At 39.3% G+C, this 23,748-nt stretch overlaps 2 protein-coding genes, 1 non-coding gene and 1 pseudogene across 4 annotated transcripts in view; 1 reads left to right on the top strand and 3 right to left on the bottom strand.

The window, feature by feature from the left end:
* Positions 1 to 4,276, bottom strand: part of COX5A (cytochrome c oxidase subunit 5A) — a 9,871-nt gene extending 5,595 nt beyond the window's left edge. The window contains exon 1 of one of the 2 annotated variants that reach the window (XM_072402178.1): positions 4,054 to 4,276. In XM_072402178.1, coding sequence (XP_072258279.1) covers positions 4,054 to 4,147 — 94 coding nt within the window. In that variant the 5' untranslated portion in view covers positions 4,148 to 4,276. The remainder of the gene's footprint in view (positions 1 to 4,053) is intronic. The other variant, XM_072402177.1, reaches the window with a different exon arrangement.
* A 3,047-nt stretch (positions 4,277 to 7,323) lies between these two features.
* LOC140325063 (U6 spliceosomal RNA) lies at positions 7,324 to 7,436 on the bottom strand (annotated as a pseudogene).
* Positions 7,437 to 8,181: 745 nt separating this feature from the next.
* On the top strand, positions 8,182 to 8,291 carry LOC140325062 (U6 spliceosomal RNA). The gene has a single exon (XR_011919647.1). It is a non-coding gene; the product is annotated as a U6 spliceosomal RNA (small nuclear RNA).
* Positions 8,292 to 13,139: 4,848 nt separating this feature from the next.
* RPP25 (ribonuclease P/MRP subunit p25) lies at positions 13,140 to 20,801 on the bottom strand. The gene is made up of 2 exons (XM_072402176.1): positions 20,447 to 20,801; positions 13,140 to 19,946 (listed from the first exon to the last, which is right to left on the bottom strand). Exon 2 carries the CDS (start codon positions 19,869 to 19,871, stop codon positions 19,350 to 19,352), a length of 522 nt encoding a protein of 173 aa, XP_072258277.1. The 5' UTR covers positions 19,872 to 19,946; positions 20,447 to 20,801; the 3' UTR covers positions 13,140 to 19,349.
* Between the last annotated feature and the right edge of the window lie 2,947 nt (positions 20,802 to 23,748).

The raw sequence follows: 23,748 nt of genomic DNA, 5'->3' as shown, positions 1-23,748 counted from the left end.
GGCTTAACCATCCTAGCCATTTTTTTTTGCCCGTACGAAGGTCGGGCTTAACGGCTAGGTGGTTAACTAAGTTTTTATGGTTTAACCCTTTAGGACATCTATGTGAGCCATTATTCACTTATATTCCCCTGTAAGACAAAACTGAGCTCCCTAAAGATTCAGACCGGTCACCTGGCTAATCTCAGGGTTGATAACTGGAACACTGGACTGCAAGCAGAGGCAAAACTAAATTTAAACATTGCTTTCATTCCAGTATTCCTGATAACCTTTGCTAGGTTTTTGCATATTATCAGCAATGAGCCAGGAGATGGAATGCCCTCACAGCCCAACACCTGTGTTTTCAGCAAGGAGGATACAAGTGAATAAAACATCATGTATGTGGGGAGAAAAAAATAAAGAAAAAGAAGTATAAACACATTACACAACTTTGGAACATTCACAGGACACCTAATCTAGCCAACTTCATCAATACCATCCACAACTAAACTATGAAGGTTGTGCTAGCCCCTGTTCTCCTTTCACTAGATCTCTGTAAAGTTGTCATTTTTTAATCAAAATGGTGGCAGTTCTGCCCACATTTCACTTTGGGGACCGAGTCCTGCCAACATCACACTGATGAGAAGCCAAAGAAGAGCAAGTACCGACTGCCAGATGCATACATCAGCCTAATATTTACAACTCCTTGCTCCTCTGAGTAATAACATTAAAGGCATATCAGTGTTTAAGCCAGCAATTTGTGGCAGCCCGTCTCGTCACTCAACTCTTTAGTAATCACCCAAAAACAGGCAGGTGGTTCACCCAGCTAAAGGGGGCTGGGGAGAACACTGCAAAAACTTTAAGCGGAACTAAAATCTCCTTTATTTACATCCTTTAAATTTATATGCATGTTATATCTAAAATAATATATGTTTCCAACTTCTCTAAAACTATTTGTCTGACAAAAATGTTCTAAGTTTGAAGTCAATGACAGACCATTGTACATGCCCAGCTACTGCTGCATTCTCGGCATGCTTGCTTTTCCAGGATCTGCAAAGCATAGAAGACGTTTGACGCTCCCCTCCTGAATTGGTCCCAATGGAGGTTTTGGAAGATTTTGGGGATACAATGCACTGCCATAATTAGTTCTGCCATTGGTATCTGATGACTACCAACAACCATTAGTGGCTGGTTGTCTAAACAGATCTAATATTAACAAACAAACAATTAAATAAAAAGGATACCTTGCCTTCCAAGATCACTGGGTCTTTGGTTACCAATCATCAAAGACAGTAGAGTCTTAACCAGACAAGGCCATTCTTGTCAACTTTCAGCAAGAAAATACTATGGGCAAGATACAAATATAAAAAAAAAACCTTCTTATATTGGCTAACCAACCAGTTAGCACTTAAGGAACACAAATAACACTCATAGGTGTCAATTTCAGTAGAAACTTCATCCAGTGATTCCTCATCAATGATGTGATGTGGCAAATTATTGTTGAGGTGTTTGATTGACGTAAGTATATACTTTACTGGCCTAAGTTAAGTAACAAGGTCACTTAAATATTTATTTTAAAAAAAGAAATGTGAAGGACCCTGCTCACGTGCATGGACATACCACGAGTACACATATGTACACCTAGGGCGCATGTATGTATGAAAATGTCAATTATGTAACACATTAGGTATACCTGTGTACCCCAGAGGGAATAAGTCCAGGGCCATTACTTATGGATAAATATAAAGTGATGACCAGTAAAGACTTTTGTGAGTGCATTCAATCTGAGGCCTGACATTTATTTTGTTTATTTACAACTAGTAAAGTTTATATTGTTTATTGCATGAAACTTTAACTAAAGACAAAGAACACAAAAATTGTGCAATATTAAAGATTGGGACATTTGTATTCTACAGTTCTGCTTTTAGGTACGATCTAGTTTTATAGTTCTTGTATGTAAACTTACAATCCAAAATTATGCTTTTTAATAAAGAATATGAAGCTGCAAGAACTTTGCAATCACACATTTATAGATAAAACTATCCTGGAAAGAGACATATTCCGAAGCATTGGAAATATGAATATTTGTTACTGATAGAAGATCAGTAATTAGTACTGTCTGCAAGCCTGTCTTCTGTCTATTAAACCCTTACTACTTACCCACCATTCCACATCCCCCCTCCTAATGCGTGTTGCTTCCCCCTTCTCTTAGATTGTAAGCTCTTCGGGGCAGCTCTCTTCCTCCTGTGTCTATGTCTGACTCCTCCTGTCTGTCATTTGCAAGACCTATTTAATATACAGCGCTGCCTAAAAAGATGGAGCTCTAAATACTGTTTATTAATATTAAGAGAGGGTTCGATTTGCTTTACTTTACAGAGAAGTCCTTGCAAATGACAGTGACACATGAGGAGGGGAGGACCCTGCCCAGAAGAACCAGGACAGCACAGTGCCTCTCGGCTTTGTAGTGCTAGGTCCCAGGTTCAAATCCTGGCCAGGACATGGAGTTTGCACGGTTTCCTCTGGGTACTCCGGTTTCCTCCCACATTCCAAAAACATGCAGTTGGGTTAATTGGCTTCCCCACAAAATTGACCTTAGACAGTGGTAATGGCATATGACTATGGTAGGGACATTTGAATGTGAGTCCCTTTGGAGAACAGCTAGTCACATGACTATGGATTTTGTACAGCGCTGCATAATGTCAGCACTATGTAAATACAGTGTAATAATATTAACAACTGATCTGTGACACATTGTCAGAAACGACTTACAAAGTGTCACCGACAAAACCACATCTACAATAAAACAAGACAGCCAACACATTCCAAAAATTCAGTAAGTTTGAAACTTTTTGTTTAGATTGCAGAATGACTAGCATGAAAACCGTCAGACACCGGGCAGAAAAATGACTCCTATGCAAACCTTCAGAGTGACAATAAATAATTTTATCTACATAAGTAAACGTCACTAATATTTATAATTGCATCATATTCTAATAAAGCCACAAAGAAGGAACGAGATGATATATGTATGTGACATGGGACAGGAAGTTCTTGGTCTTCTCCTTCACATGAAAGTGACCTTGTTTCCGGCATCCAACCCCATCAGCTGCTTCCATGATCTCACGTCTCACCAGGTGAATGGAATACACTTTACAATCCTATAGCCGGAGGATGTCAGATTGTCATTGTGAGTGACATTTACCTTCAATAAAACACAATGACACACAACAATGACAGACACTAAGGTCACTCGGGTGAATAGTGGGAGGCTTTGAGATTGGCTCAATATTTAGCTGTGACAAGTCAGATTAGTATGTAGGAAGGTGGCCGGGCTGCAGGAGATGACATAGAAGGCATAATACAGCGAGATCTATCCCGGGGGAAGATGCAGCCGCCGGTGTATGGCACATGATTGCACAGATAATGGCCCTGATTTATTAAAGCTCTCCAAGGCTGGAGAGGATACAGTTTCAGCAGTGAAGCTGAGTGATCCAGCAAACCTGGAATGGATTTGGTCCAGAATTGAAAACATTTGCCAATAGCTAATGAGTTTTTAGAAAATCTATTCCAGGTTTAATAGATCATCCAGGTTCACTGCTGAAAGTGTATCCTCTCCAGCCTTGTAGAGCTTTAATAAATGAGGGCCAATGAATGGCGGACCGGTAAGAAATGATCGGAGCAGTGACATGGAGGAGGGCGGATCGGTAAGGCCGGGCTCCTTCCTTCCTAGGCGGCCAGGCCTCATTCATTACCCGCACTCTTCCCAGCGTCCTACCGGCTCCTCCTCCCCAGCCTGTGCACAGAGCAGGCCGAGGGTGCAGCCTGAGCCGGGTCATTACAAGGACACAGCACCAGGACACACCGGAGGCGGCACCGGGACACACCGGAGGCGGCACCCATAACCACACACCGGTGACAGGTCCACCAATACCGTGCTCTGCGTGCAGCTTGAATACAGAAAACACCGGACAAACCCTCCAATCACAGCACAGAACGGGCTTGCAGCCGGCCGCCGTCCTCGCTCCTCCAGTCAAGGACACAATGGCCGGGAAATAAAAGCCTGCTACGGGGTCTCACCTTGGGAACTGACGAGCTGAGGCTGTGGGCGACAGCGGGACAGAGTGCGGACACTGGAGGACAGGCAGACCCGGAGAAGAGAGGCTCCCAACATGGCTGTAGCTGAGCGCTGTACTGAGAGGATAGAGAGCTGCCGAGAGATCCGGACCGGAAGAAAGAGGCACGCGCACACCACCGTACTCCACCAGGCGCCGGCACAAGGAATACGGACTCACAAGGGTAAAGGGGGGCGTTCCCTTCTACGTCACAATACCATAGAGTTGGGTTCAGGAGGAAAGTGGAGCGCCATCTGTTGGGTGCATGTGTGCTTGTGTTCCTGGTGTTCAGAATAGGAAAGTGACGTGTACAGCGTTTCATAGAAGTTCCTGCTTGTTGTAAGAAAACATTTTGGAATATATGCCATAAATATGTGTCCTAGGAAATGTCATGTGCACCCGTTACAGGGAACCTGTTAAAGCACAAATATTGGAAAGGTCACATTTAAGTAATACATTACCTTTGGAAAAGGTGTCAGGCCAGGTGCCCAGATATAGAGACATTTGTGGACTATTTCGCACTATGGCTGCCATTCTGGATGCCAGTCTATTCATATGAATGGACTTCATGATGAACACAAATATTAAGGAGGAACAAAACTCAAAACTGCCTAAAAAAAAAAAAAAAAATACACTTATCTTGTGTTTTGCATCGGTCCGGAGGTCTCTTCCATCAAGTCCCGCGACATCCCAGTATCTGTCTTTGTGCCGCCACTTTGGGAGACACTGCCTCTTCTTCCCGGTTCTTCTTCCTACATCACCCCACCCAGGCTCGAGATCAGGTGACGTAGGTTGGAAAAAAAATTTGCCGATCCCACTGAGAGATTGGCAAATTTTTCTCCTTTCAGGGAAGGGCTCCTTCCTTGAAAATGAGTCCTGAGAGCTGTGGATCAGTCTACTATGTTCACGTCCTTCAATACGCCTGGTGGTCAGATAGTCACTAATTTGGGGAGTTGTATACATTCTTGCAAAAGTTCCATCTATGATATTTATGACAACCACTAAGTAACTATATGCCTAAAATAAGATCTATCTGGCAATTTGAATATCTGCAAGCCACAACAAAACAACAATTTCCTTATTAATCGGATCTGCAGTTAATTCCCAGGAGTTGATATTTGCTGTTTTAAAGAATTTGAATATTGCTGACACTTATCATCAATTTGTTGCTTTGGGGTCCCTCACACTCCCCTGAGGAAGCCCTTTTGTGCGAAACGCGTCGGGAGGGAGACCCGCTCTGATTTCTGTACTTTTGTCTGATTTCTAGATGTACAAAAAGTTGTATGGTACTGAAAGTGTTATGACATAATTCATATATATTATTCAAAAACTGTTTTAAATTAATACATTTTTTAAAATTTACAATTTAATAAAAATGTATGTTTTTATTGGAAAGTGTATGCTTGCCTTATGAAAGCCTCTCCTTTTCCTCTTTCTTGTCTATTTTTGATCAATGCCAGGAATTTTAGTAGCAGTGCTATTTCAATGAAGAGGGAGTTTCAGCAGTGGGCCACCATAAGATTTAGCCCCGCATTGGCCGCCTCTAGCATTTCCAGCTCTCCCCCTCAACTGTTCTTTTTCTTGCTACTCCAAGGCATGGGCTTGAATTGTTGAGTTTTCATAGAAGAATATTGGTATTATTATTGTTAGCCTGTGCAAAATGGTTACCATTGAAATTTAACTCAGAAGGCTACAAATAGAGAAAGAGCCATATGATTTTTTTCCTAAATAAAATAAAAGGAATGAGCAAAGGGTTTTATGTACCCTTGTACCCATTCCCTGAAATGGTTAAAAATAAACCTCTTATAAATGCTTTTGTAAAATTGCGGTAAAACGGGTCATAGGCGAATAAAAGAGTTTTATTTTTTAGCGTTTTAAAGTCACACAACCAGCTATGTCCCTGGAAGTGCTCACCGCTGAGTGTATCGAGGATCACCGGCCAGTCAGGGGAATTTTGGATAGGCGATGGTGAGCTTGTCCTGTTTGTCTTGCCCCCACTTTCTGCTTATTTAAAAGAGCACTGAAAACCCATTTTTTCAAACTTGCCTACCCATCTTCTTCTGACTTTTGAAACCGTCACTACTTCCCACCACTACATATCTCCCCTCGTATTGTGTACTTCCCCCACCTCCTAGATTGTAAGCTCTTCGGGGCAGGGTTCTCTCCTCCTGTGTCACTGTCTGTATTTGTCTGTCATTTGCAATCCCTAATTAATGTGCAGTGCTGCGTAATATGTTGGCGCTATATAAATCCTGTTTATTAATAAAAATATTAATAAAATTAATAAAAATAGTAGCTGGTCATGTGACTTCTGCTGTGTTAGCTGGCCTGTCCACAATCATCACAGGGATTCCAAAACTGCTCTACATGATTGGAAAATTTGTTGATCGATCCCAAATTGTACAGCAATACAAAAATGAATTTCAATACCCCACACATTAAATGCAGCCGTTGGATAACCTGTAAAAAGAAAAAGATTTAACACAGTTAACACAAAACACACACATTTCATAAAATACCTTAACGTTAAAGACTTGTTTTATTGTTTACATAATTTTTTAACCCTTTCAGGGAATGAGCAAAGGGTTTTATGTACCCCTGTACCCATTCCCTGAAAGGGTTTAAATTAACCCTCCTATAAACGCTTTTCGTAAAATTGCAATAACAGGTTCTCTTTAAAGAGATATCAGGAGTCTATTGGACTGAAGAAGTCACACAACCAGCTATGTCTCTAGAAGCGCTGAGCGTCTCGAGGAGCACCGGCCAATCAGGGGAATTTTGGATAGGCGATGGTGAACGTGGGACAATTTTAAAGAAGCTGTCACTGCGGGGGGTAATATGCCCCTTGGAGGTCATACCCCAGCAGCACATACTCACTTACATTTTGCTGCCCCGGCCCTCTGGAGATGAGATAGATGTCCACAAATGTTGGCCTATGTGACCCCCTCCTCAGTGGCTGCCTTCGGATTTTAGGAAGGCAAGCAGCAAGTGATTTGCGATGGGATTGGTTGTCCAGGCCTAAGTAGGTGCAGCTTTGAGTGATGAATAAGATAAATGTGAATTGATGAGATGTTAATGGACTGTGTGAATGGTGCGCAGCAGTAAAAGGAGAGCAGTGGACCAGTGCAGCATGAAGGGGTGGATAGTGGCATGATTATGTGAAAAAAATGATTGTATTTGAAGTGTGTCCCCCTTGCAAAAAGTGTGTAATTGATGTATATGTGGAGTATGGTGCAAAAACATGCATCGCTTCACGATGCAACAGCATGTGTCGTCCTTGCGCAGGGGCCATGCTGGTCCTCTCCGTATTTTTCCAATTTTAGTAAGCGTCCCGTGCTAACCCAGGACGAAGCAGTGGAGGTACTGAGAGGTATTTATGGCATGCTACAGCTGGGATAATGAACTTACGGTGAGACCTCAAATGTATTTTTTTATTTCTAGGGCTTTTCAGAAATTTAGGTATACTGAGACCAAATGCTTTTTTTGCAACAGAATCTAGCGTTCTATAGAGCAATTAAAAAAAATCTATACTAATTTAGCCGCAATGGCTATATGCAAATGAGCAATGGATCCGCAGGGGAATGTAGGAGGAGTAACTGGCTGAACCTTAGGCCGCCCACAGCACGTCATGTCTTCTAATAAGTTTACGATTCGGCCTCAGGACTGCTATATAACATCACACGGTCGCATTGAAACTTGCCCAACCTACAGAAGTCGCCACAAACGTAAAATAACCGTAAATCCCAACATTACCTGGCAAAGCTGCCGTAAGAATGACACAGACATATCACATGACACAAGCACGTCACATGACGCAAACACGCTAGAGCTGATCTGCCGGCTCCCAAGATCCTCTGCGGCTGACTAATGTGCATAGAAGTTCTCCCCTGAAAGAATCTCTATCATGATCCTATTAGAATTCTCTCTCTCCTTTTAGAATGTTGGGTAGTGCTGTAAAGACAACAAGATGTGGGCTCGATTTCTAAACAGATATTATATTTTAAAGAAATAAAGTTAGGTCTCACTGTCATTTGTCATTTGTTTTTCTCAGCTGTAGTCAGGGTTATATAGCGATCAGGGCCTGCAGAATTTTTTCCTTGCTTCAGCAGGACGTATACTAAAAATGGATGGATACAGGGAAGATGAGCATGGCCCCTGCGTAAGGATGACAGTTGGCTAATTCGTGAAGCGACCAATAATTTATCACAGCACATTCAATATATTATTCACTTTTTGACTCTCATTGTCCACTATTGCCATGGCTATACAAAGAAATTCAGATTACTTGTTGTGGTCACATACGCCATGTGTCTACTATGTCTCCATTTAGATCAGGGGTGTCAAACTCTGGACCGGGGGCCAAATGTGGCCCCCAAAGTCTTTTTTTCTGGCCCCCAAAGGAATCCTAAATATGAACTGCAGCTGGCCCACCGCTGCATTGAAATAGCGCGGCTCCCACAATTCCCGGCATCACTCATGTCTACAGACCAGCAGGCTCTCTGCCCATGCATGGCCCCGCATTGGACTGTTCTATAGACACAAATAATGACGGGAATTTTAGTAGCGGTGCTATTTCAATGAACACGGAGTTTGAGCAGCGGGCCATAAGATTTAGCCCCGCTTTGGCCACATTTAGCATTTCCAGCTCTCCCCCTCAGTTGTACTTTTCCTTGCTACTCCAAGGCATGGAATTGAATGGTTGGATTTTCATAGAATATTATTAATATTAATATTGTTAGCCTGTGCAAAAAGGTTACCATTGAAATTTAACTCAGAAGGCTGCAAATAGAGACAGAAGCATAGGAGTTTTTCTTAAATAAAATTAAAAAAAAAACATTTTATGCCTCTTTGTCTATTATAAGCTTGTTCCAGATTGAATGTGAAGCAAAACCTCTTTGTTTTCATATGAAAAGGGTTTATATTCAATGAAAAGGAAAAATTTCCTAAATTTTTTAAATAAATTTCAAGGTTGGCCCACGACTTTGTCTAAGTTTTTTTTATTTTGGCCCTCTGTGTATTTGAGTTTGGCACCCCTGACAAATGTAATGGCTTGAAACAAATTCCAGTGGGATATTCAAGAGTCATAAAAGCTTAGGAATGGACAAATCCAAATAGGAAAATGATGCTTGCAGGGTAAGCTTGTCCTAGAGGGCTAAAAACTCCACGATACATATCCCTTATTTTACACTACTTTCCACTTTTTGCTAAATATTGTGAAGTTTATGGGGTCCAGCAATTACGCAGGTCACTGTAGAAGCTTACAACAGTCAGAGTGGTTGGTCCAGGAAGGCACCTGGGTCTCACAGGTAGCAAGGGGGCAAATAGTTTCCTCCGAACAACCAGCAGCTGACTAGTGCTGCCGCTTACAGCTTGGCTGCATACTCCCCAACTGAGACACACTATGCTCCTGTCTGGCCATAATGAAAACCTAGCAGGCACTGTGGTGGGACAGGAAGACCCATCTAAATCCTTTCCTCCTATCCCAGAGTCTGGGCCCTGTAAGTAGCTAACCAGACTGCGACCACTGTTTGCCAAAAAACTCCCCAGACTTCTTCTGCATTGTGTAACTGGTTTTGTTTTTTTTTGGGCAGCCACAACCTAGAGTGCCAGGGAGGAAAGCATAGATTAACCTACCATCCAGAACCCACCCCTGAAATCCTGTACACTTTTTATTATATATATATATTTATATATATATAAGTATACTGTATATAGACCATAGCTGTACAAGTCTAGTCCTCAAAAGTAAATACAGGCAAGGATTTTCATATATAACCAATATTTAGAAAAACTTTCTGCCCTGTTTTTAACCACAAAATTAACTGCAAATGTGTACAGACCCTGGCCCTTGAGGACTGGTGTTGGGCAGCCTGTTATAGAATATTACGGGTCTTCTGTTCTTTTGCTTTTTTTAAGTTTTGTAGTGATTTTTCTTATTTCTGTTGTTATTGTAGTTTAACATGATACCAGTCTAACAAGGCCTGAGGAAATTTATCTGGCAAGACACATTAAATACGGTGTGAGATTGGTTATCCAGTGTCTGTTACATATTTCTGATGTTTTAACAATACAGTAAATTATGTTTTTTTTCAATAGAACCCCCATCAAACTGTAATTTCTCTCCTGCTGTGTTTCCTTTACTTCCTATCCAGTGACATGATAATAGCAAAACAGGAAGTGAAGTAAATCTTATTAAATCTTACTAATAAACACCTGGTAAGAATTGTTGTTGTTATTATTAATATTATTATCTTGTATTTATATAGTGCCCATACAGTGTTCTCCCCAACCCCTTTTAGCTGGGTGCACCACCCGGCATTTTTCAGTAACCACCTGGCTGTTTTTTGGTGGTTACTGAAGAGTTGGGTCACAATACAGGGGTTGCCACGAGCCTACAATTTCTTCCCACCTGGCTCAATAAAAATTCTGAATTGAGCACTGCTTGTATTACACGGCGCTTTACAAATCCATAGTCATGTCACCAACTGTCGCTTATAGGGGCTCACAATTATAGTCCCTACTATAGTCATCAACATTATTCCAAAACTAGAAACAAGGCTTATGGGCCAAAAGGAATGTTTTGCAGAGCTCTTCCTTTTTATATTTTTTGGATTTTTGGTGGAAGTGATGACATGGTATTATCTTCTGTTTTAAGGTTTGTGATGGGATCCAAGTAGAAGACCAAGGTCTAGGCAAAGAGAAAGCATACATTTTTGAAAGCATCACACTTTGTGTTTTTATGGGAGTGGATAAATCTATAAATTTATTTTATTAAATTCATCCTTTTTACATTATGTTTTGCATGAAACACATTACTTCTATTGGTTGATTGAAGTAGAGCTTCAGATTTAAGGAAAAAGCAGAACAGAAAAGATGTGAGCAATAAGGATGAGCGAGTAAGTTTTTTAAACTCGATCTCGCTGCGAACTCGGACGTTCTTGCTTACTGAAATTGTAAGCGAGAAAGGCCGGTGTAAATTAGGAGGGAGTCTTTGTGGGTTGGAAGCTTAAGAGGAAATGACAGCAGGGAAATAATTTTGCTTGGCAATAGTGGGTTCAGTATTAAAATGTTGTAGTCTGGCTTTGTAGTCCATGAAGTCAGCGCTGAGGCCAGATTTCCTCCACTTGTGCTCAGCCACATGAACAGTCTTTTGTAAATGTTTGGTGTGATTGTTGTGCCAGGGTTGGGGGTTAACAGGATGGGGGTAGCGGAAAGTGGCAGGGGCATCTTTATCCAGAGCCAAAGAAAGAGTGTTGCTGAACTAAGTGGCAGCTTTATCCGGGGAGGTGATTTTGTAGAGGGAGGGGGTTGGAGACAGGCAGATCGAAAATAGGTTGTGGTCAAGGTTACGAATGACTCTCTGCCATTGGCCAGTATAGCAAGGGAGAGGATGCAAACAGCAATACAAACATGACAAAATATACTCTAATAGATAGTACTGTTTATGGTAATGTTACTTATAAGGTGACCTAATGTTTATATTACCTACCACAAACTTTGATGTTCTAGAGCTTCACAGTTTTCTGCCAACAGTTTCTGCTTGTGACAGTCACTTGTTCAGAACCGAAATGGTGGATGGTGTAATCATATCCTGACAGCTGGTCAGGTTTCTGTCCTTCTCTAAATTCAGGCTGGCAGAGTTCAGGACATGGCATGAAACAGGAAGCCTGGCTGCAGACCTTTCCACAAGAATAATTTAATTGAACATACTGTAGGGTACAGGAACAAATCAGGAAGGTTGGTACATAGAAATTAATCAGATTTGTCAGATATGTCAGATTGTGATTGCTGTGCATGTACCCACTGGGCAAATTCACCCTCCCTTTCTGACATGCTGTCGTAGTGACCATTTGACAATTATCACCGAGCAACACAATATGGAAAATTCAAACTTTTAAGGTTGAGAAATCTTCCAATAGAAACACCTATTCTAGAGAAAACTGGCTAAGCCTACTTTTTACAAAGCTGCATAAAAAATTTGGCTTTAGATACACATTAACTAGAAAATTTAGTGCAATATGGAAGAGTGAAACACTCAAAATGAATAAACATCACAAAAGCCTATATTATAAAACTATCTTCCTGGGCAATAAAACAAATGCTGTAAAGTAGTGTTTCCTAATCTGTGTTGCCAACAGGGATGTTTGGCTGTCACCATTGTGCAGAACCTCACCAACACTCACCACCAGAGCCTATGATATAGGGAATGGCATTAACTGCCCAGTGGCTCAGTGTGCAGAACACAAAACAACACATTGTAGGGAGCTGATTGTTGAATAGGACATAGAATAGGAGTTCCAAACCGCTACCATACTCAAGGTATGCATACATGGTGGTTAAATACAGGCCAAAAGTCTGGGTAAGTGGCAGAAAAGCACAGCTGAAGAATTTGGCAGAAGGACAGGAAGCAAACAAATAGCAGCGGCATGTATAACCAGGAGCAAGGGATGAGAACAAGGTATCAGAAATTAAAATCAGAGCCGATGAACAGTAACATGTTGCAAAAGTCAGAAGATTTCTGAAAACAAGTTATATTCAGAAAAGCAAATCAGGATAGACACAGGACTTTCCTTGAGTTCTGATATAAAGTAACAGAATCCTTTGCACACGCACAGTGTCCGTGTACGGATGATGAGAGTAGTGGTCAGCAGTGTCAGGCAGTCAATTCAGCATTTGCAACGACTATTTATTGTACAGTGCTGTGTAATATTTTGGCGCTATATAAATACTGTTTATTAATAATATAAGAATGTTATTAGATGAATTTGCCTGTTAGTCCTTATTACACCTTTTAACAGGTGTATGACTATAAAATGAAATATGCCCTGTTGAAGTAAGCGTGCAGTGTGCTTACACATTTCCCTTAGGGTACAGCCAGGGATGACAAATGTAATTTTAACATATAAAGTATTAATTTGTACTTTGTCTGATACCTTAAGCAAACTTTTGTTTGATATGCCTACCCTATATCTTGATTTCTGACCATGATTTTTTATCTTTAAAACAAACCCTAGCAGGTAATCAATATAAAGCTAAGCCGGATATATTTATAACTGTGTTTATTTATATATCATGTGTTAATATTCAAGGAAATATGGTACATAAAAAAACATATTTTCTACATTTCCACATGCATAAAACATTACCCAGGTAAAACTTTATGAGCACAAAACGGCATTCATGTTGATAATTCTTCTGCCAGAAACATTGACTACAATATATCACAGGACACTGCTAATCAGTAAATTAAATGTTTAATGCAATCCTGAAGCATCCAGTGCATAATTATTGGAGTACCTAAGGGAATTCCAATACAATCTGAATTATGCAGCTACCGCTATCTGTATTCTTCAAAGACACCAAGGTATTGTATGGCTGCATTGTCCTCCTGGGCTTGGCACACAATAAAACCTGGGGGCTGATCAGGACTCGGATTAAATCCTCTATCCTCATATCTCTCTATTGCAGCTGTGAACTGGGAAGCATTTTCCAATAAGCGATTGTCTTCTGGTCTAATAATCGGAAAGCTCATCCTATTCTAGTAATCTCTTATCTGTGTTTCCTGAGAAATGCACAGCTCGGAGTTTTATGTTAGGCAGGAAATAAAATCAGAAAGATTTATTTTAGGAAAACATAAAAGAAACATAGGAGAATGTAAAGTTCTGTCTTGTATATTTAAGAAAAAAACAAAACGTTTATCACGCATTCAATTTAATAGTACCTTAGTCAGTGGTTAGTGTAGGTCAGGCATGGGCAAACTATGGCCCACGGGCCATATATGGCCCATTAGGCTTCTTAATCTGGCCCGTTTGGTGGCCTGCGGCTCTGGCCGGGGCCACCCTGTGTGGGGTCAAGAAAAGGACCCCGCTGGAGGGAAGCACCGGCCAGAGCCGCGGACCACGTTCCCTATACAGATCCCAGATCCAAATTCACTTTACATATCGCGTCAACATTATAGCTGTAATAAAAAATTATGGACAAATACAGCAGTTTTGGATGGAAAGGGGGCAAAATTTATTAAGTTTCTCTACTGTGTTATTATAAAATGCATTTGAAAAATAATTTGTATAATAAGCCTTACATATTCATGTTTTGCTACCTGTTAAGGGCCAAAATCTTTTATGTAATAGTCTTTCCATATCATTTATATTAGTTCACACTCCAGCACTCCATCCATCTGATCCTGGCCCGGCCCCTCTGTCAAATTTCAGAACCCATTGTGGCCCCTGAGTCAAAAAGTTTGCCCATCCTTGGTGTAGGTGGTACATAATTTGTATTTTTGTATGCTGTAAAATATATATATATATATATATAATACTAGTGGAAATTAACAACATTGTTTGATGCCTAATATATGTGCAGCAACTCAATTAAAGGATTCTGTTTATAAAACAGGAAGTCATTCACACAAACTTTCCCTGGTTGGAATCTTCCAGATCTATGTGTTTCAGTGGCAGTAATTGATTCCCACCAGGGAATGGATGAGGGAATGTCAGGTTCCCTGTTTTATAAACGTATAAAACACCAGAAGCCAGACTGCACTCCAAAGTACCTGAACTTGAGTCCAAGTTTTTATTGTTGGTAGATAATTTTGATTTGGTCATTTTAAAAGTAGTTCGCAAGCCAAAAAGGTGTGGGCACCCCTGCCTGACTTTCCATTCTACAGACCTGTCTCTTCCTATTTAATGTTCCTTCTTTATTAACTGGTTGAGTGAAGTAATGTAGCTGTGCTAGTCAGTTGAATAGACTTCTATGGGCACATTATCTTGCAGATTATTGGACAGGTACCCCCAGAAGTCCATTCAGCTCACTAGCACAGGTACAGTACTGTGCTCAATAAGCTAAAAGAGAACCAGTTTAAACAAAGAAAGACAAATGTGGCTCTGGCAGTTGTTGCAATGGTAGGTCTTGAGGATCTGTTTCAATAAAACTAGGTGGTTTGATAAAATATGGGGCAAGACTTGAAAATGCTAAAATGTAACTTTTTATTTAGGTTTCACTTGAATACCATCTGGAGGAAGCAACCAGACCCAGGTGCAGCTACAACATTGAAAATCCAATAGTTCTATGAATGTACATTGTCTACACATCTTGGAGGTCCTAAAACTTATGGCCACCCTGACCTTACAAATCAAGTTTTTTGATTTACCAAGTTTACTGAACATGATTGGGTATTAAAAGTTTTTAACTTTTTGTAAATATTTCATTTGCAAAGAGGGCGTTCACTTCACAAGGGTATAATTTACCTTGCTGATTAAACATTATGTACTCTTTTAATAAATCAGCCCTTTTCTCTTATAATCTTTTAGGATATCTGCCGCCTAGAGATTCCTAAGTTAGCTCAACTTCAGAGACCTTTACAGAGCCAAATGTAAATACCACACTTGACTGGTTTATTCTCCATAATGCAGGGTAAACAGATGTTTCCAATGAAATTACAGTAATTCAATTAGGTCAGCTTTGGAAGGTTTGGACTATTAAGAAGAAACACTGCACTGAAACTGCACCTTGGAGATAGAGAAGTGCAGCACAGCAACATTAGAAAATAATGCTGGGGATCAAGTGGGTTCTTATAATAACAAGGTTAATTCTAAATGCAAAAATCTACCTGACATATATTTAGGGCGCTATTTATCCTCAAACATTCTCCTGTGTGAATCTTCAAGGTCCATGTGTCCAATGACAGTAATAGATTACCACCAAAGAATATTTGAGGGACTGTTAGATTCCCTGTTTTATAAATAGAGCCCTTAGAGTAACTTCAGATGCAATGTGGTGTGGGTATATATATATATATATATATATATATATATATAGTTATAGCCCTGTTTGCTTCATAAACATGCAGACATGACTTTCTGATTTGTACAACTACTACTGTAGTAGTTTACCTTTCCTCCTTATAATGCAAGACTGCGAGTTGGCCAGCTAATTGAAAACGACATTCTCATGTGTGGCTGATATTTTATCTCAACAGTAAGAAACAGTCATGTACTGGCTAATCTTCCTTGCCTCTAATATAAATCTCTGAATTTGGTACTATAATACATTAAGTTTTTTGAAGTGCAAGCAGATAAAAATGTGAAAGTCACTTTAAAAAGTATTTTATTTAAAGCTAAATTTCATTCCACTTTCATTTTGTCTTCCCGCTTCTGTCTCTAACCTTCATCAACTTGCCAATCTTACGTTTTTTTTTTTTTTTTAATTTAATTTTTTGATAACATGCTTTATTTTAAACCCAGTGATGTAATTGCTTGGTATCTGTTCTTTTTTATGGAATGCAGGCTTGGTTGGAGGGGCTGGAAGATTATAGCACAGCCCCGGTACTCTTCTCAGGTGTCCTCAGCCCTAACACAAGCAGTGGGCCTTGGGAGGTTATATGAAAAAATCTAAATGCAACCTAAATTATTATAAAATACGAATTGCACACACTGTGCATCTTCCTCTGAATAAAAAAGATGTGATCAGTCAAAAAACAAAACAAAACAGAGCTGAGAAAATATAGCAAAATAAATATTAAAATACCTTGACTGGTGGGAGTCGGGAGGAGAGTATGTATACCCACATAGTTGTTGTGTTTCCCTGAACTGAAATTTAGTAATTGAAATGGGAATGCCAAGGGACAGCCAAGCTGGGGCTAGATGATGCTGGACATTCTCCAGCCAAAAAAATGAGGCTTGCTGTATCTGAGCTGCATCAGATTCTAATGTGAAATGCTCACAGCGTGCATTGAAGTCAGACTAAGCAATTTCAGTAAAGGATAGGATCACAACTGTGCAGCAAGAACATGGGTCTTTAGTTCTGGGTTATGGAAAAGGTGATGTAATTATGTGCTATGGAGGATTGTATTGAGTACCTACTATGTCTTTTTGTGTGACTCTGCAGAAGGAGTAAATCCCTAAGGTTCATGTAAAGTGAATGAATACTCCTCATCTGGCTATGTTACTAATTTTACCAACAGCAGCCACAATTGTAAACATGATGTGGATCTAAAATTTCTAGTACTGTGTGACTGCTGATGATTATGTTAATAATATAGCCAAACTCTTCTTCCAAGCTACACAATTTATTATATGCAGCTGCAAAGTAGGTAGCCTCCAGAGCAACATAAAACAGTAAGTGTTCCCAAGCATAATGTGCTCATACCCATCTTTTTTTAATATTTGCATATGGTTAGACTCAAGTGTGAGTTCGCAGATTTGGCAGCCCAGGCACTCAGCACTGCATTGCGGAAAGTAAGCAAGATTGTGTTCATTTGCCCCATATTTGGACATTTCATGGAGCTTCCAGCTGTGTATGTGGGCAATAGCCAGGAGCATTGGGGGTACTATGTAGCATCATTAGGTCCTTCTGTCACTTTGCTTTAAGGAAGCCAGGAATGGGTTTAAGTAAATTCAATAAGCTCATTACTGTGCTGGAAAACCTTGTTATTTGTGACTATAGTTGTAAGTAGGAAGCACAATTGATAGGGTTAACTGTAAATGTTGCCGGTAGCCAGAGGGCAAGTTTAGTGGAGGAAATCTGTGAGACAGGGCCTAGCTGACACCGTCATCAATAACAGTGACAGCAGCTCCGTCACTGAGCTAGAAGTCACAGCTACGGTAATGAAGTACTGCAGGCCAAAGGCTTTTAGTGAACTCAAGCGTCTAATTCCTTATACAGTTGTAATGATCGAAGACTAAAAAGTACTTTTCAGCCAAGAAAAAGAATAAAAACCTTTTCAGCAACGGAGAAAGGTCAAGCATGCATAGTATTTTGTCTGTATATAGCAATTGCCCAGCTGATACCATTTTCTTCTTGTAACTACAGGATTTATTTGACCCCCGGTACTGTTTTATGCGGACTGTTTTTGGCTCAGTGAGTAAAGCAAACTGACAATGGGCTGATGAGAAACCCTGAGTGCTATCTGGAAGAGTGAACACACCAATCTTCCCTGTGATCCATCACATACTACATGGCTGATAAAACACAGTTTATCAGACACTTGTTTTGTAGTACTAAGTTCCTAAATGAATGTCCTGCCAAAAAAATGTGTTTTTGGCTGGCACCTGCAATGAACCAACACTGCACCTAACCAGTTGCTAGTGATGAGCTTCCTATACTAAGGTGACAAAGCTGCTTCTGCTCTTTGTAATCTTTGGATAGAAAGTCCCAAAGTCCATTATTTGGAGGATCAATAGGTCCAAACTGAACAAACAAGAGCCATCAGAAAGAACAACTACCTGATCAAAGTTTTTTTTCTTTTAGTGGGGGGGGGGTTGCATATAAATAAAATCTATGCTAACAGACATTGTGGGATAGTTAATTAGGAGTAATGCTCCAGTCTGCCTATCTAGAACACAAGCCTAGTCATTAGGGTATGAGACTCTTCAGCAGAGATTATTTAACCACAGGTCTATACCTAAAGCCTCTCTCTTTATCTATCCATCTTAGTTAGACGATAACATAGCTTTGAGTCATCATTTTGTTGATGTCTACCTTAGTTGCTACCCTTTGAATTGTATTTGATTATTTAGGAGTTTTAAACTTGCATAAAATCCTTTTCGCAAGTGTAGCAAGTGGTGGCATCAGAATAATTGTAACATTAAAGTCTATTCCCAACCCCTGTCACATTGCTTTTCTATGTAATTAATTAAATGGTAACATAGTGTTGAGTGAATAATATGTTGTTGCTACCTTTTACATTGTATTTGTTTTTTTTTTTAGGGTTGTAGATTTGCAAAGAAACCTGGTGTAGGCAAGTGGTAGCATCAGTTTATAACAATACAATCTATTCTTAACTCTGTCCCATTCCTTTTGCAAGCCAATGGATTAAACTACAATAAAAATATGTATTGATTTATAGATTATTTGTGTGTAAACACACACAAGATTCCATGTGTTAATAATTTGTCTGTAAGCCTCTATGTAATATATGACCTTTTTAACTAAAATACCTAAATAAAAGGAAGGACAATTACTATGGGAAGTTTACCTTTCTTCAGAATCATATTGTCGCAGCAGGAACAGAATAAAACACTATACTGGATGACATCTGGATGCCAGCCTTAGTATTTGTCATTGTATTTGTGATATATGGACAGTTTATGTCTTAAGCTTTTGGCTGCAATATTCAATTAAATTATAGCAGTTAGTTAACCCTTTCTATACATATCAAAGCTTTAATAGAAGGCTGCCCTAACACATATTGCCTTATATTCTGTCCACACCGCGGGTCCTCCTGAGATAATATCTTTGTGATATATCCCATGTATATCATCATCATCCTTTTCCTTCTTCCTTGTTCTTGCATGCTTTATCTGAAACTGGTAAATCCAAAGAGTCGTGTGTTCTTTTTCTGTGATCTTTGGTAGGGAGCGATTGAGGGCCTTGATATCCATTTTCTCGTGGGTCTAAGGGTTCTTTGGATAGTAGTATATAAATAGAAGGACAGTTTTTGTAAACAGTTAAACTAGGTGTAGGGTATTTGATTTCAGGTCCCTTTGGCTCCCACACCTCCTGCAAGCTCTTGTACTGCACTTTGGTGATCTGGTAAAGCCCACCTAATTGTCTTTTCAGTATTTCCACACAGGTGATGGCTTTAGTTACAGCCTGACCATAAGCACTGAACACAATCTGCCTTGTTTCCTCTGACCTCATATAGGACAAAGCATATCCCACCAAATTGCGAATTTTACTGCCTTCCTTTACTCTCATGTGTGCCACCTGTGGATGAAGATCCTTGAACGGCAGAGGTTTTCCATCATCTTCATCCAGAACTCGTACCCGGCGGAGGTTCTCCATTGTGGATAAGGAATCAGGATGTATTTTTAAGTCTCAGCCTTAGGACAAAATGAAATGAGCCAGAGCTGAAATAAACTGTTTGAAAACAAAGAGGTCACCTTTTGACTAAATAGCCAGCTCAGCTAGAAGATAAATGACAGCTGCTAAACAGCTCAGTGCAAATATAGACTCTGGCTGGTAATGACTACACATCAGTGATCACTTATATAAAAACTGCACGGTAATAATATTTAAACAAACAATACATATGGCACATTAGGTAAGGCAACACAAAATAGGATAATAATTCACAAATAAAATTTCCAATCAGAAATGAAGCCTGAGTATAACTTTGAGATTGTTAAATTGATGATTACTGTTAAATTTGATATATGAGCATTACAGACATTACTTTATTTCTGCAATGTTAAACAGATCTTAAACAAAATAATGCTGCCTATTGATAAATAATGTATTAACACTACCTGAAAAAATGTATAAATGAAACATTTTTGCATTCAATAAAATAAGGCGTTTCAGAATAAAAGAGCTGCAGAGCAGCAATTTAAGGATAAGCAGATTGTATGGATACTTACTTGTTTTGTTTGAGTCTTAATGACCCAGAGACAAGCACTCTTCTATAATTCTCCTCCACTGAATTTCAATTTGAATTTTTGTATTGAAGAAGAATTACTTAATGTAAAAAGTTGCCCCAGGGATGTTCAAGGATTCAGAGTGATGATGTCTTCTGTTTTTTAACTTGACCTTTTCTATAAAGATGACCGAATATTTCAAGGCCTATTCATAAAGAGTTTTATTTCGACAAAGGTAAAGCGGAATTATGGCCATCCTGGTGTGCTAGCCTTATCAGCGAGTGAGGAGCTCCCGTCAGTTCTATGCCTGTTCTCCCTGCTCTGAATCACACTGCTGTGTCTGATGCACTTAGTGAGAAGCCCTCCTCCTCCCTCTTTCACCCATACTCTTCTCTCAACACTGGCTGCAAAGGAAAGAAGCATCAGGGATGTTACTTCAATTCTACCACTTTGCTAGTGGAATGGAAAAGCCGAGAGATTATTATCTGTAATTATGCCATAGCCTATAGACAGGCTTAGCTGAGCTTTATAATCATCTTGTCTAAGTTGCATTTCCACTCTTACCTCCTTTTCAGCATCCCTGACTGCCTATTTTACATTCTCAAACCTGCATGTTCCTAAATCCACTCTTCCATCTCACAGCTAAAAGACTGTTCTCTACAGACCTTTTTATACTTTTACATAGGACATGCAGTCCCTTCATATACGTATCTTGAAAGCTTTATAGGTCTTATAAAACAACGGTTGCCAACCTTTCGGACCTCACAAACCACTAAATTCATAATTTTAAATCCTGTGGACCATTAAAATTAATTTTTTTTAATATAAATACATTTGTAAAATAATGATCTTCCTAATAGTGCCTTCCTAAAAACATCTGAGAAATAAACAAATAAAATAAAACAATCGGACGAGAATCGGTATTCGCGGAGCAGGGTGACTGTTGTAATGGTAGAAACAATACTGAAGGTTACGACTTGGGAACGGTTGCTTCATACAACTTAAGAATACACTGACGTCATGCTGCGCCTCCCTTTTTTACGTCACTAGTACAGTTTGTGAATTTGGTGCAATATAAAGGTGAAAATTGTCTTTCAGAATAAAAGAACTTATTAGAGTATAAATTTTGTTTTAATATTATTAAAACGTAAAAATTGCAAATAACAATCACGTTTTTTTGCAGACCACCAGTGGTCCATGGACCATTGATTGGCGATCACCATTCTAAAAGCACCCATATTTCCTTCATGTACTTATTCCTTCCTTTCTTTTAAAACATCGACTTAAAATAGCACCTACTCCCATGTTATAGTAATGTATGTCACTAAGGCTAAGGTTGGCCAAGCAACCAATAAAGAGTTGACTTCATAAACACTCTAATGAAATACTAATTAGTATGATTCTAAAACTGAAAAGTTTTTCTGAGATGCTTTTATTCTGATCTTATGTTGTGTGTGTACAATAGATCTGTGTGTTATATAGAAGTCACAGCAATTCCAGCTTCCAACACACAATGTAATCATTCACATTGATGACATTTGCAGTTTACAACCCTTTACTGAGAATGAGAATCAATTATGTTGGAAAATCAGCTTGTGCAATATTTTCTGTGTTGTTTAGAACTATTTTTTTTAATATTATAATATATGTTTTGTAAAATAAAAAAATGACCTGTCTTTAGCCAGCCTAAGTTTGATTGTGAAAGAAAATCCAGGTAGGAAATTAAATCATTTAGTGGGTATCTAATGTTATTGATGAAATATTGCAACTATAATAACATCAGAAAATTATTTTTGTCTCAGGACATTCCTTTCCAGCAAAATATTGAGAATGACTTTCTGTCACAACTGTGTATTTGGCACAGATGCTTTATTACATTTGGTATGCTGGTTCATATTTATTACACACAAACAACTTTTAGTAAGTTATGTGAACTTAACCTAATATTGCCATGAAGCAAAATTCTAATATATTTTGAAAGAAATAGAAAATTAGTGTCTGCAGACTAAAATGGAAGCATAACCTGAATCCTCATTGTTAGCCTTTTTTGTTAGTCCTTTTTCTGTTGATGCCACCATGATAAAAATTATAGTACTTTGATGAAAATTATAGTATTTAGGCAATAATAGTGCAGATAATACTACTGTTCTGAAAATATCATGCACCAAAAACAAATGTAAGCTGTAATATATGAAAGATGGAAATTTTGGCACAGAAATGCAATGGGCCTGCTTGATTAAAGCAAATGAACATAGCAGAGAGAAATCACTACAGTATGCATGTATTTTGGGCATGTGAGTGTATGCAGCTGCACACATCAATTGCAATCCCTGATCTAGTTGTTAATAATAATATTTATTCATTCACCATAACTTGGCCTATCAATCAGTAAAATGTGCATTTGTTGAGAAAAACAGCGGGTCTAAAAACTAAACTGTAAATTGTGCTATTGGGGCAAAAAGGCAGCATGTAAGTATTTTCTGTTAGAATTCTTATTAAAAAATAGAGTATGGAATCTTACACTCCAATAGTGTGTGAACTTCTACACATACAACCCATATGCAGAAAGATATTGCAGTGCGGGTAAATAAGCTGTCCCTGGTGAAAGTGCCCAGAGAGTGCTGTGATGAGGGGCAACAGGAAGGGTTACTCACTTCTTCTCCATTGTCCAGGTGCTTGTGTACACTACACTAATAGGCTGAATTAGCTTATAAGACACTTGATTATGGTGTTGGAACTAATCTGAATCTATTGCTTTCATTTCTAACCTATGCTTCCCAGGAATCCAGTGGAACTGCTACAGTAAGGTTCTGCCCCTTGCTCCACTGCTGATTGCCTGAGTTTAATGGGTCTGCCTCATCAAGCCTATAGGTGTGACCACCTCTGTTACAGGGCAGGCAACAGGCATGGCATGCTTGCCCAGCATTTTAACACAGAACCATTTTAACTAGCAACTATATTACATACCAATGGGGTGGAAAAATTTCCTTGAAAATTTCCTCGAATTTAGATGGGTCTGCAAAATCGGCCTGCCATCGGAAGTTCCAGGAGATCATTACAGCAGGATTCTCAGGGCTGCATTCATTCATGCAGTCCTGGGAATCCTCCTGTGTGCGATCCCTGGGCACTAGAGGTTAATTAACTTTAACTTGCCGTGGCTGCATTCATTGATAAGCACAGCCTGCAGGATTTTTAAAAAACATTTTTTAAGGAAAATTCGATCTCGATCGGCGAATTTACACCAGCCAATCTGGCTTATAATTTCCCTGCGAGATCAAGTTTAAAAATATTGCTCACTCATCCCT

This window comes from Pyxicephalus adspersus, chromosome 2 (genome assembly GCF_032062135.1).
Source record: "Pyxicephalus adspersus chromosome 2, UCB_Pads_2.0, whole genome shotgun sequence".
In the NCBI taxonomy this organism is placed as follows: Eukaryota; Metazoa; Chordata; class Amphibia; order Anura; family Pyxicephalidae; genus Pyxicephalus; species Pyxicephalus adspersus.
Note: the sequence above shows the minus strand (reverse complement) of the source record. Positions and strands in the feature narration are given on the sequence as shown.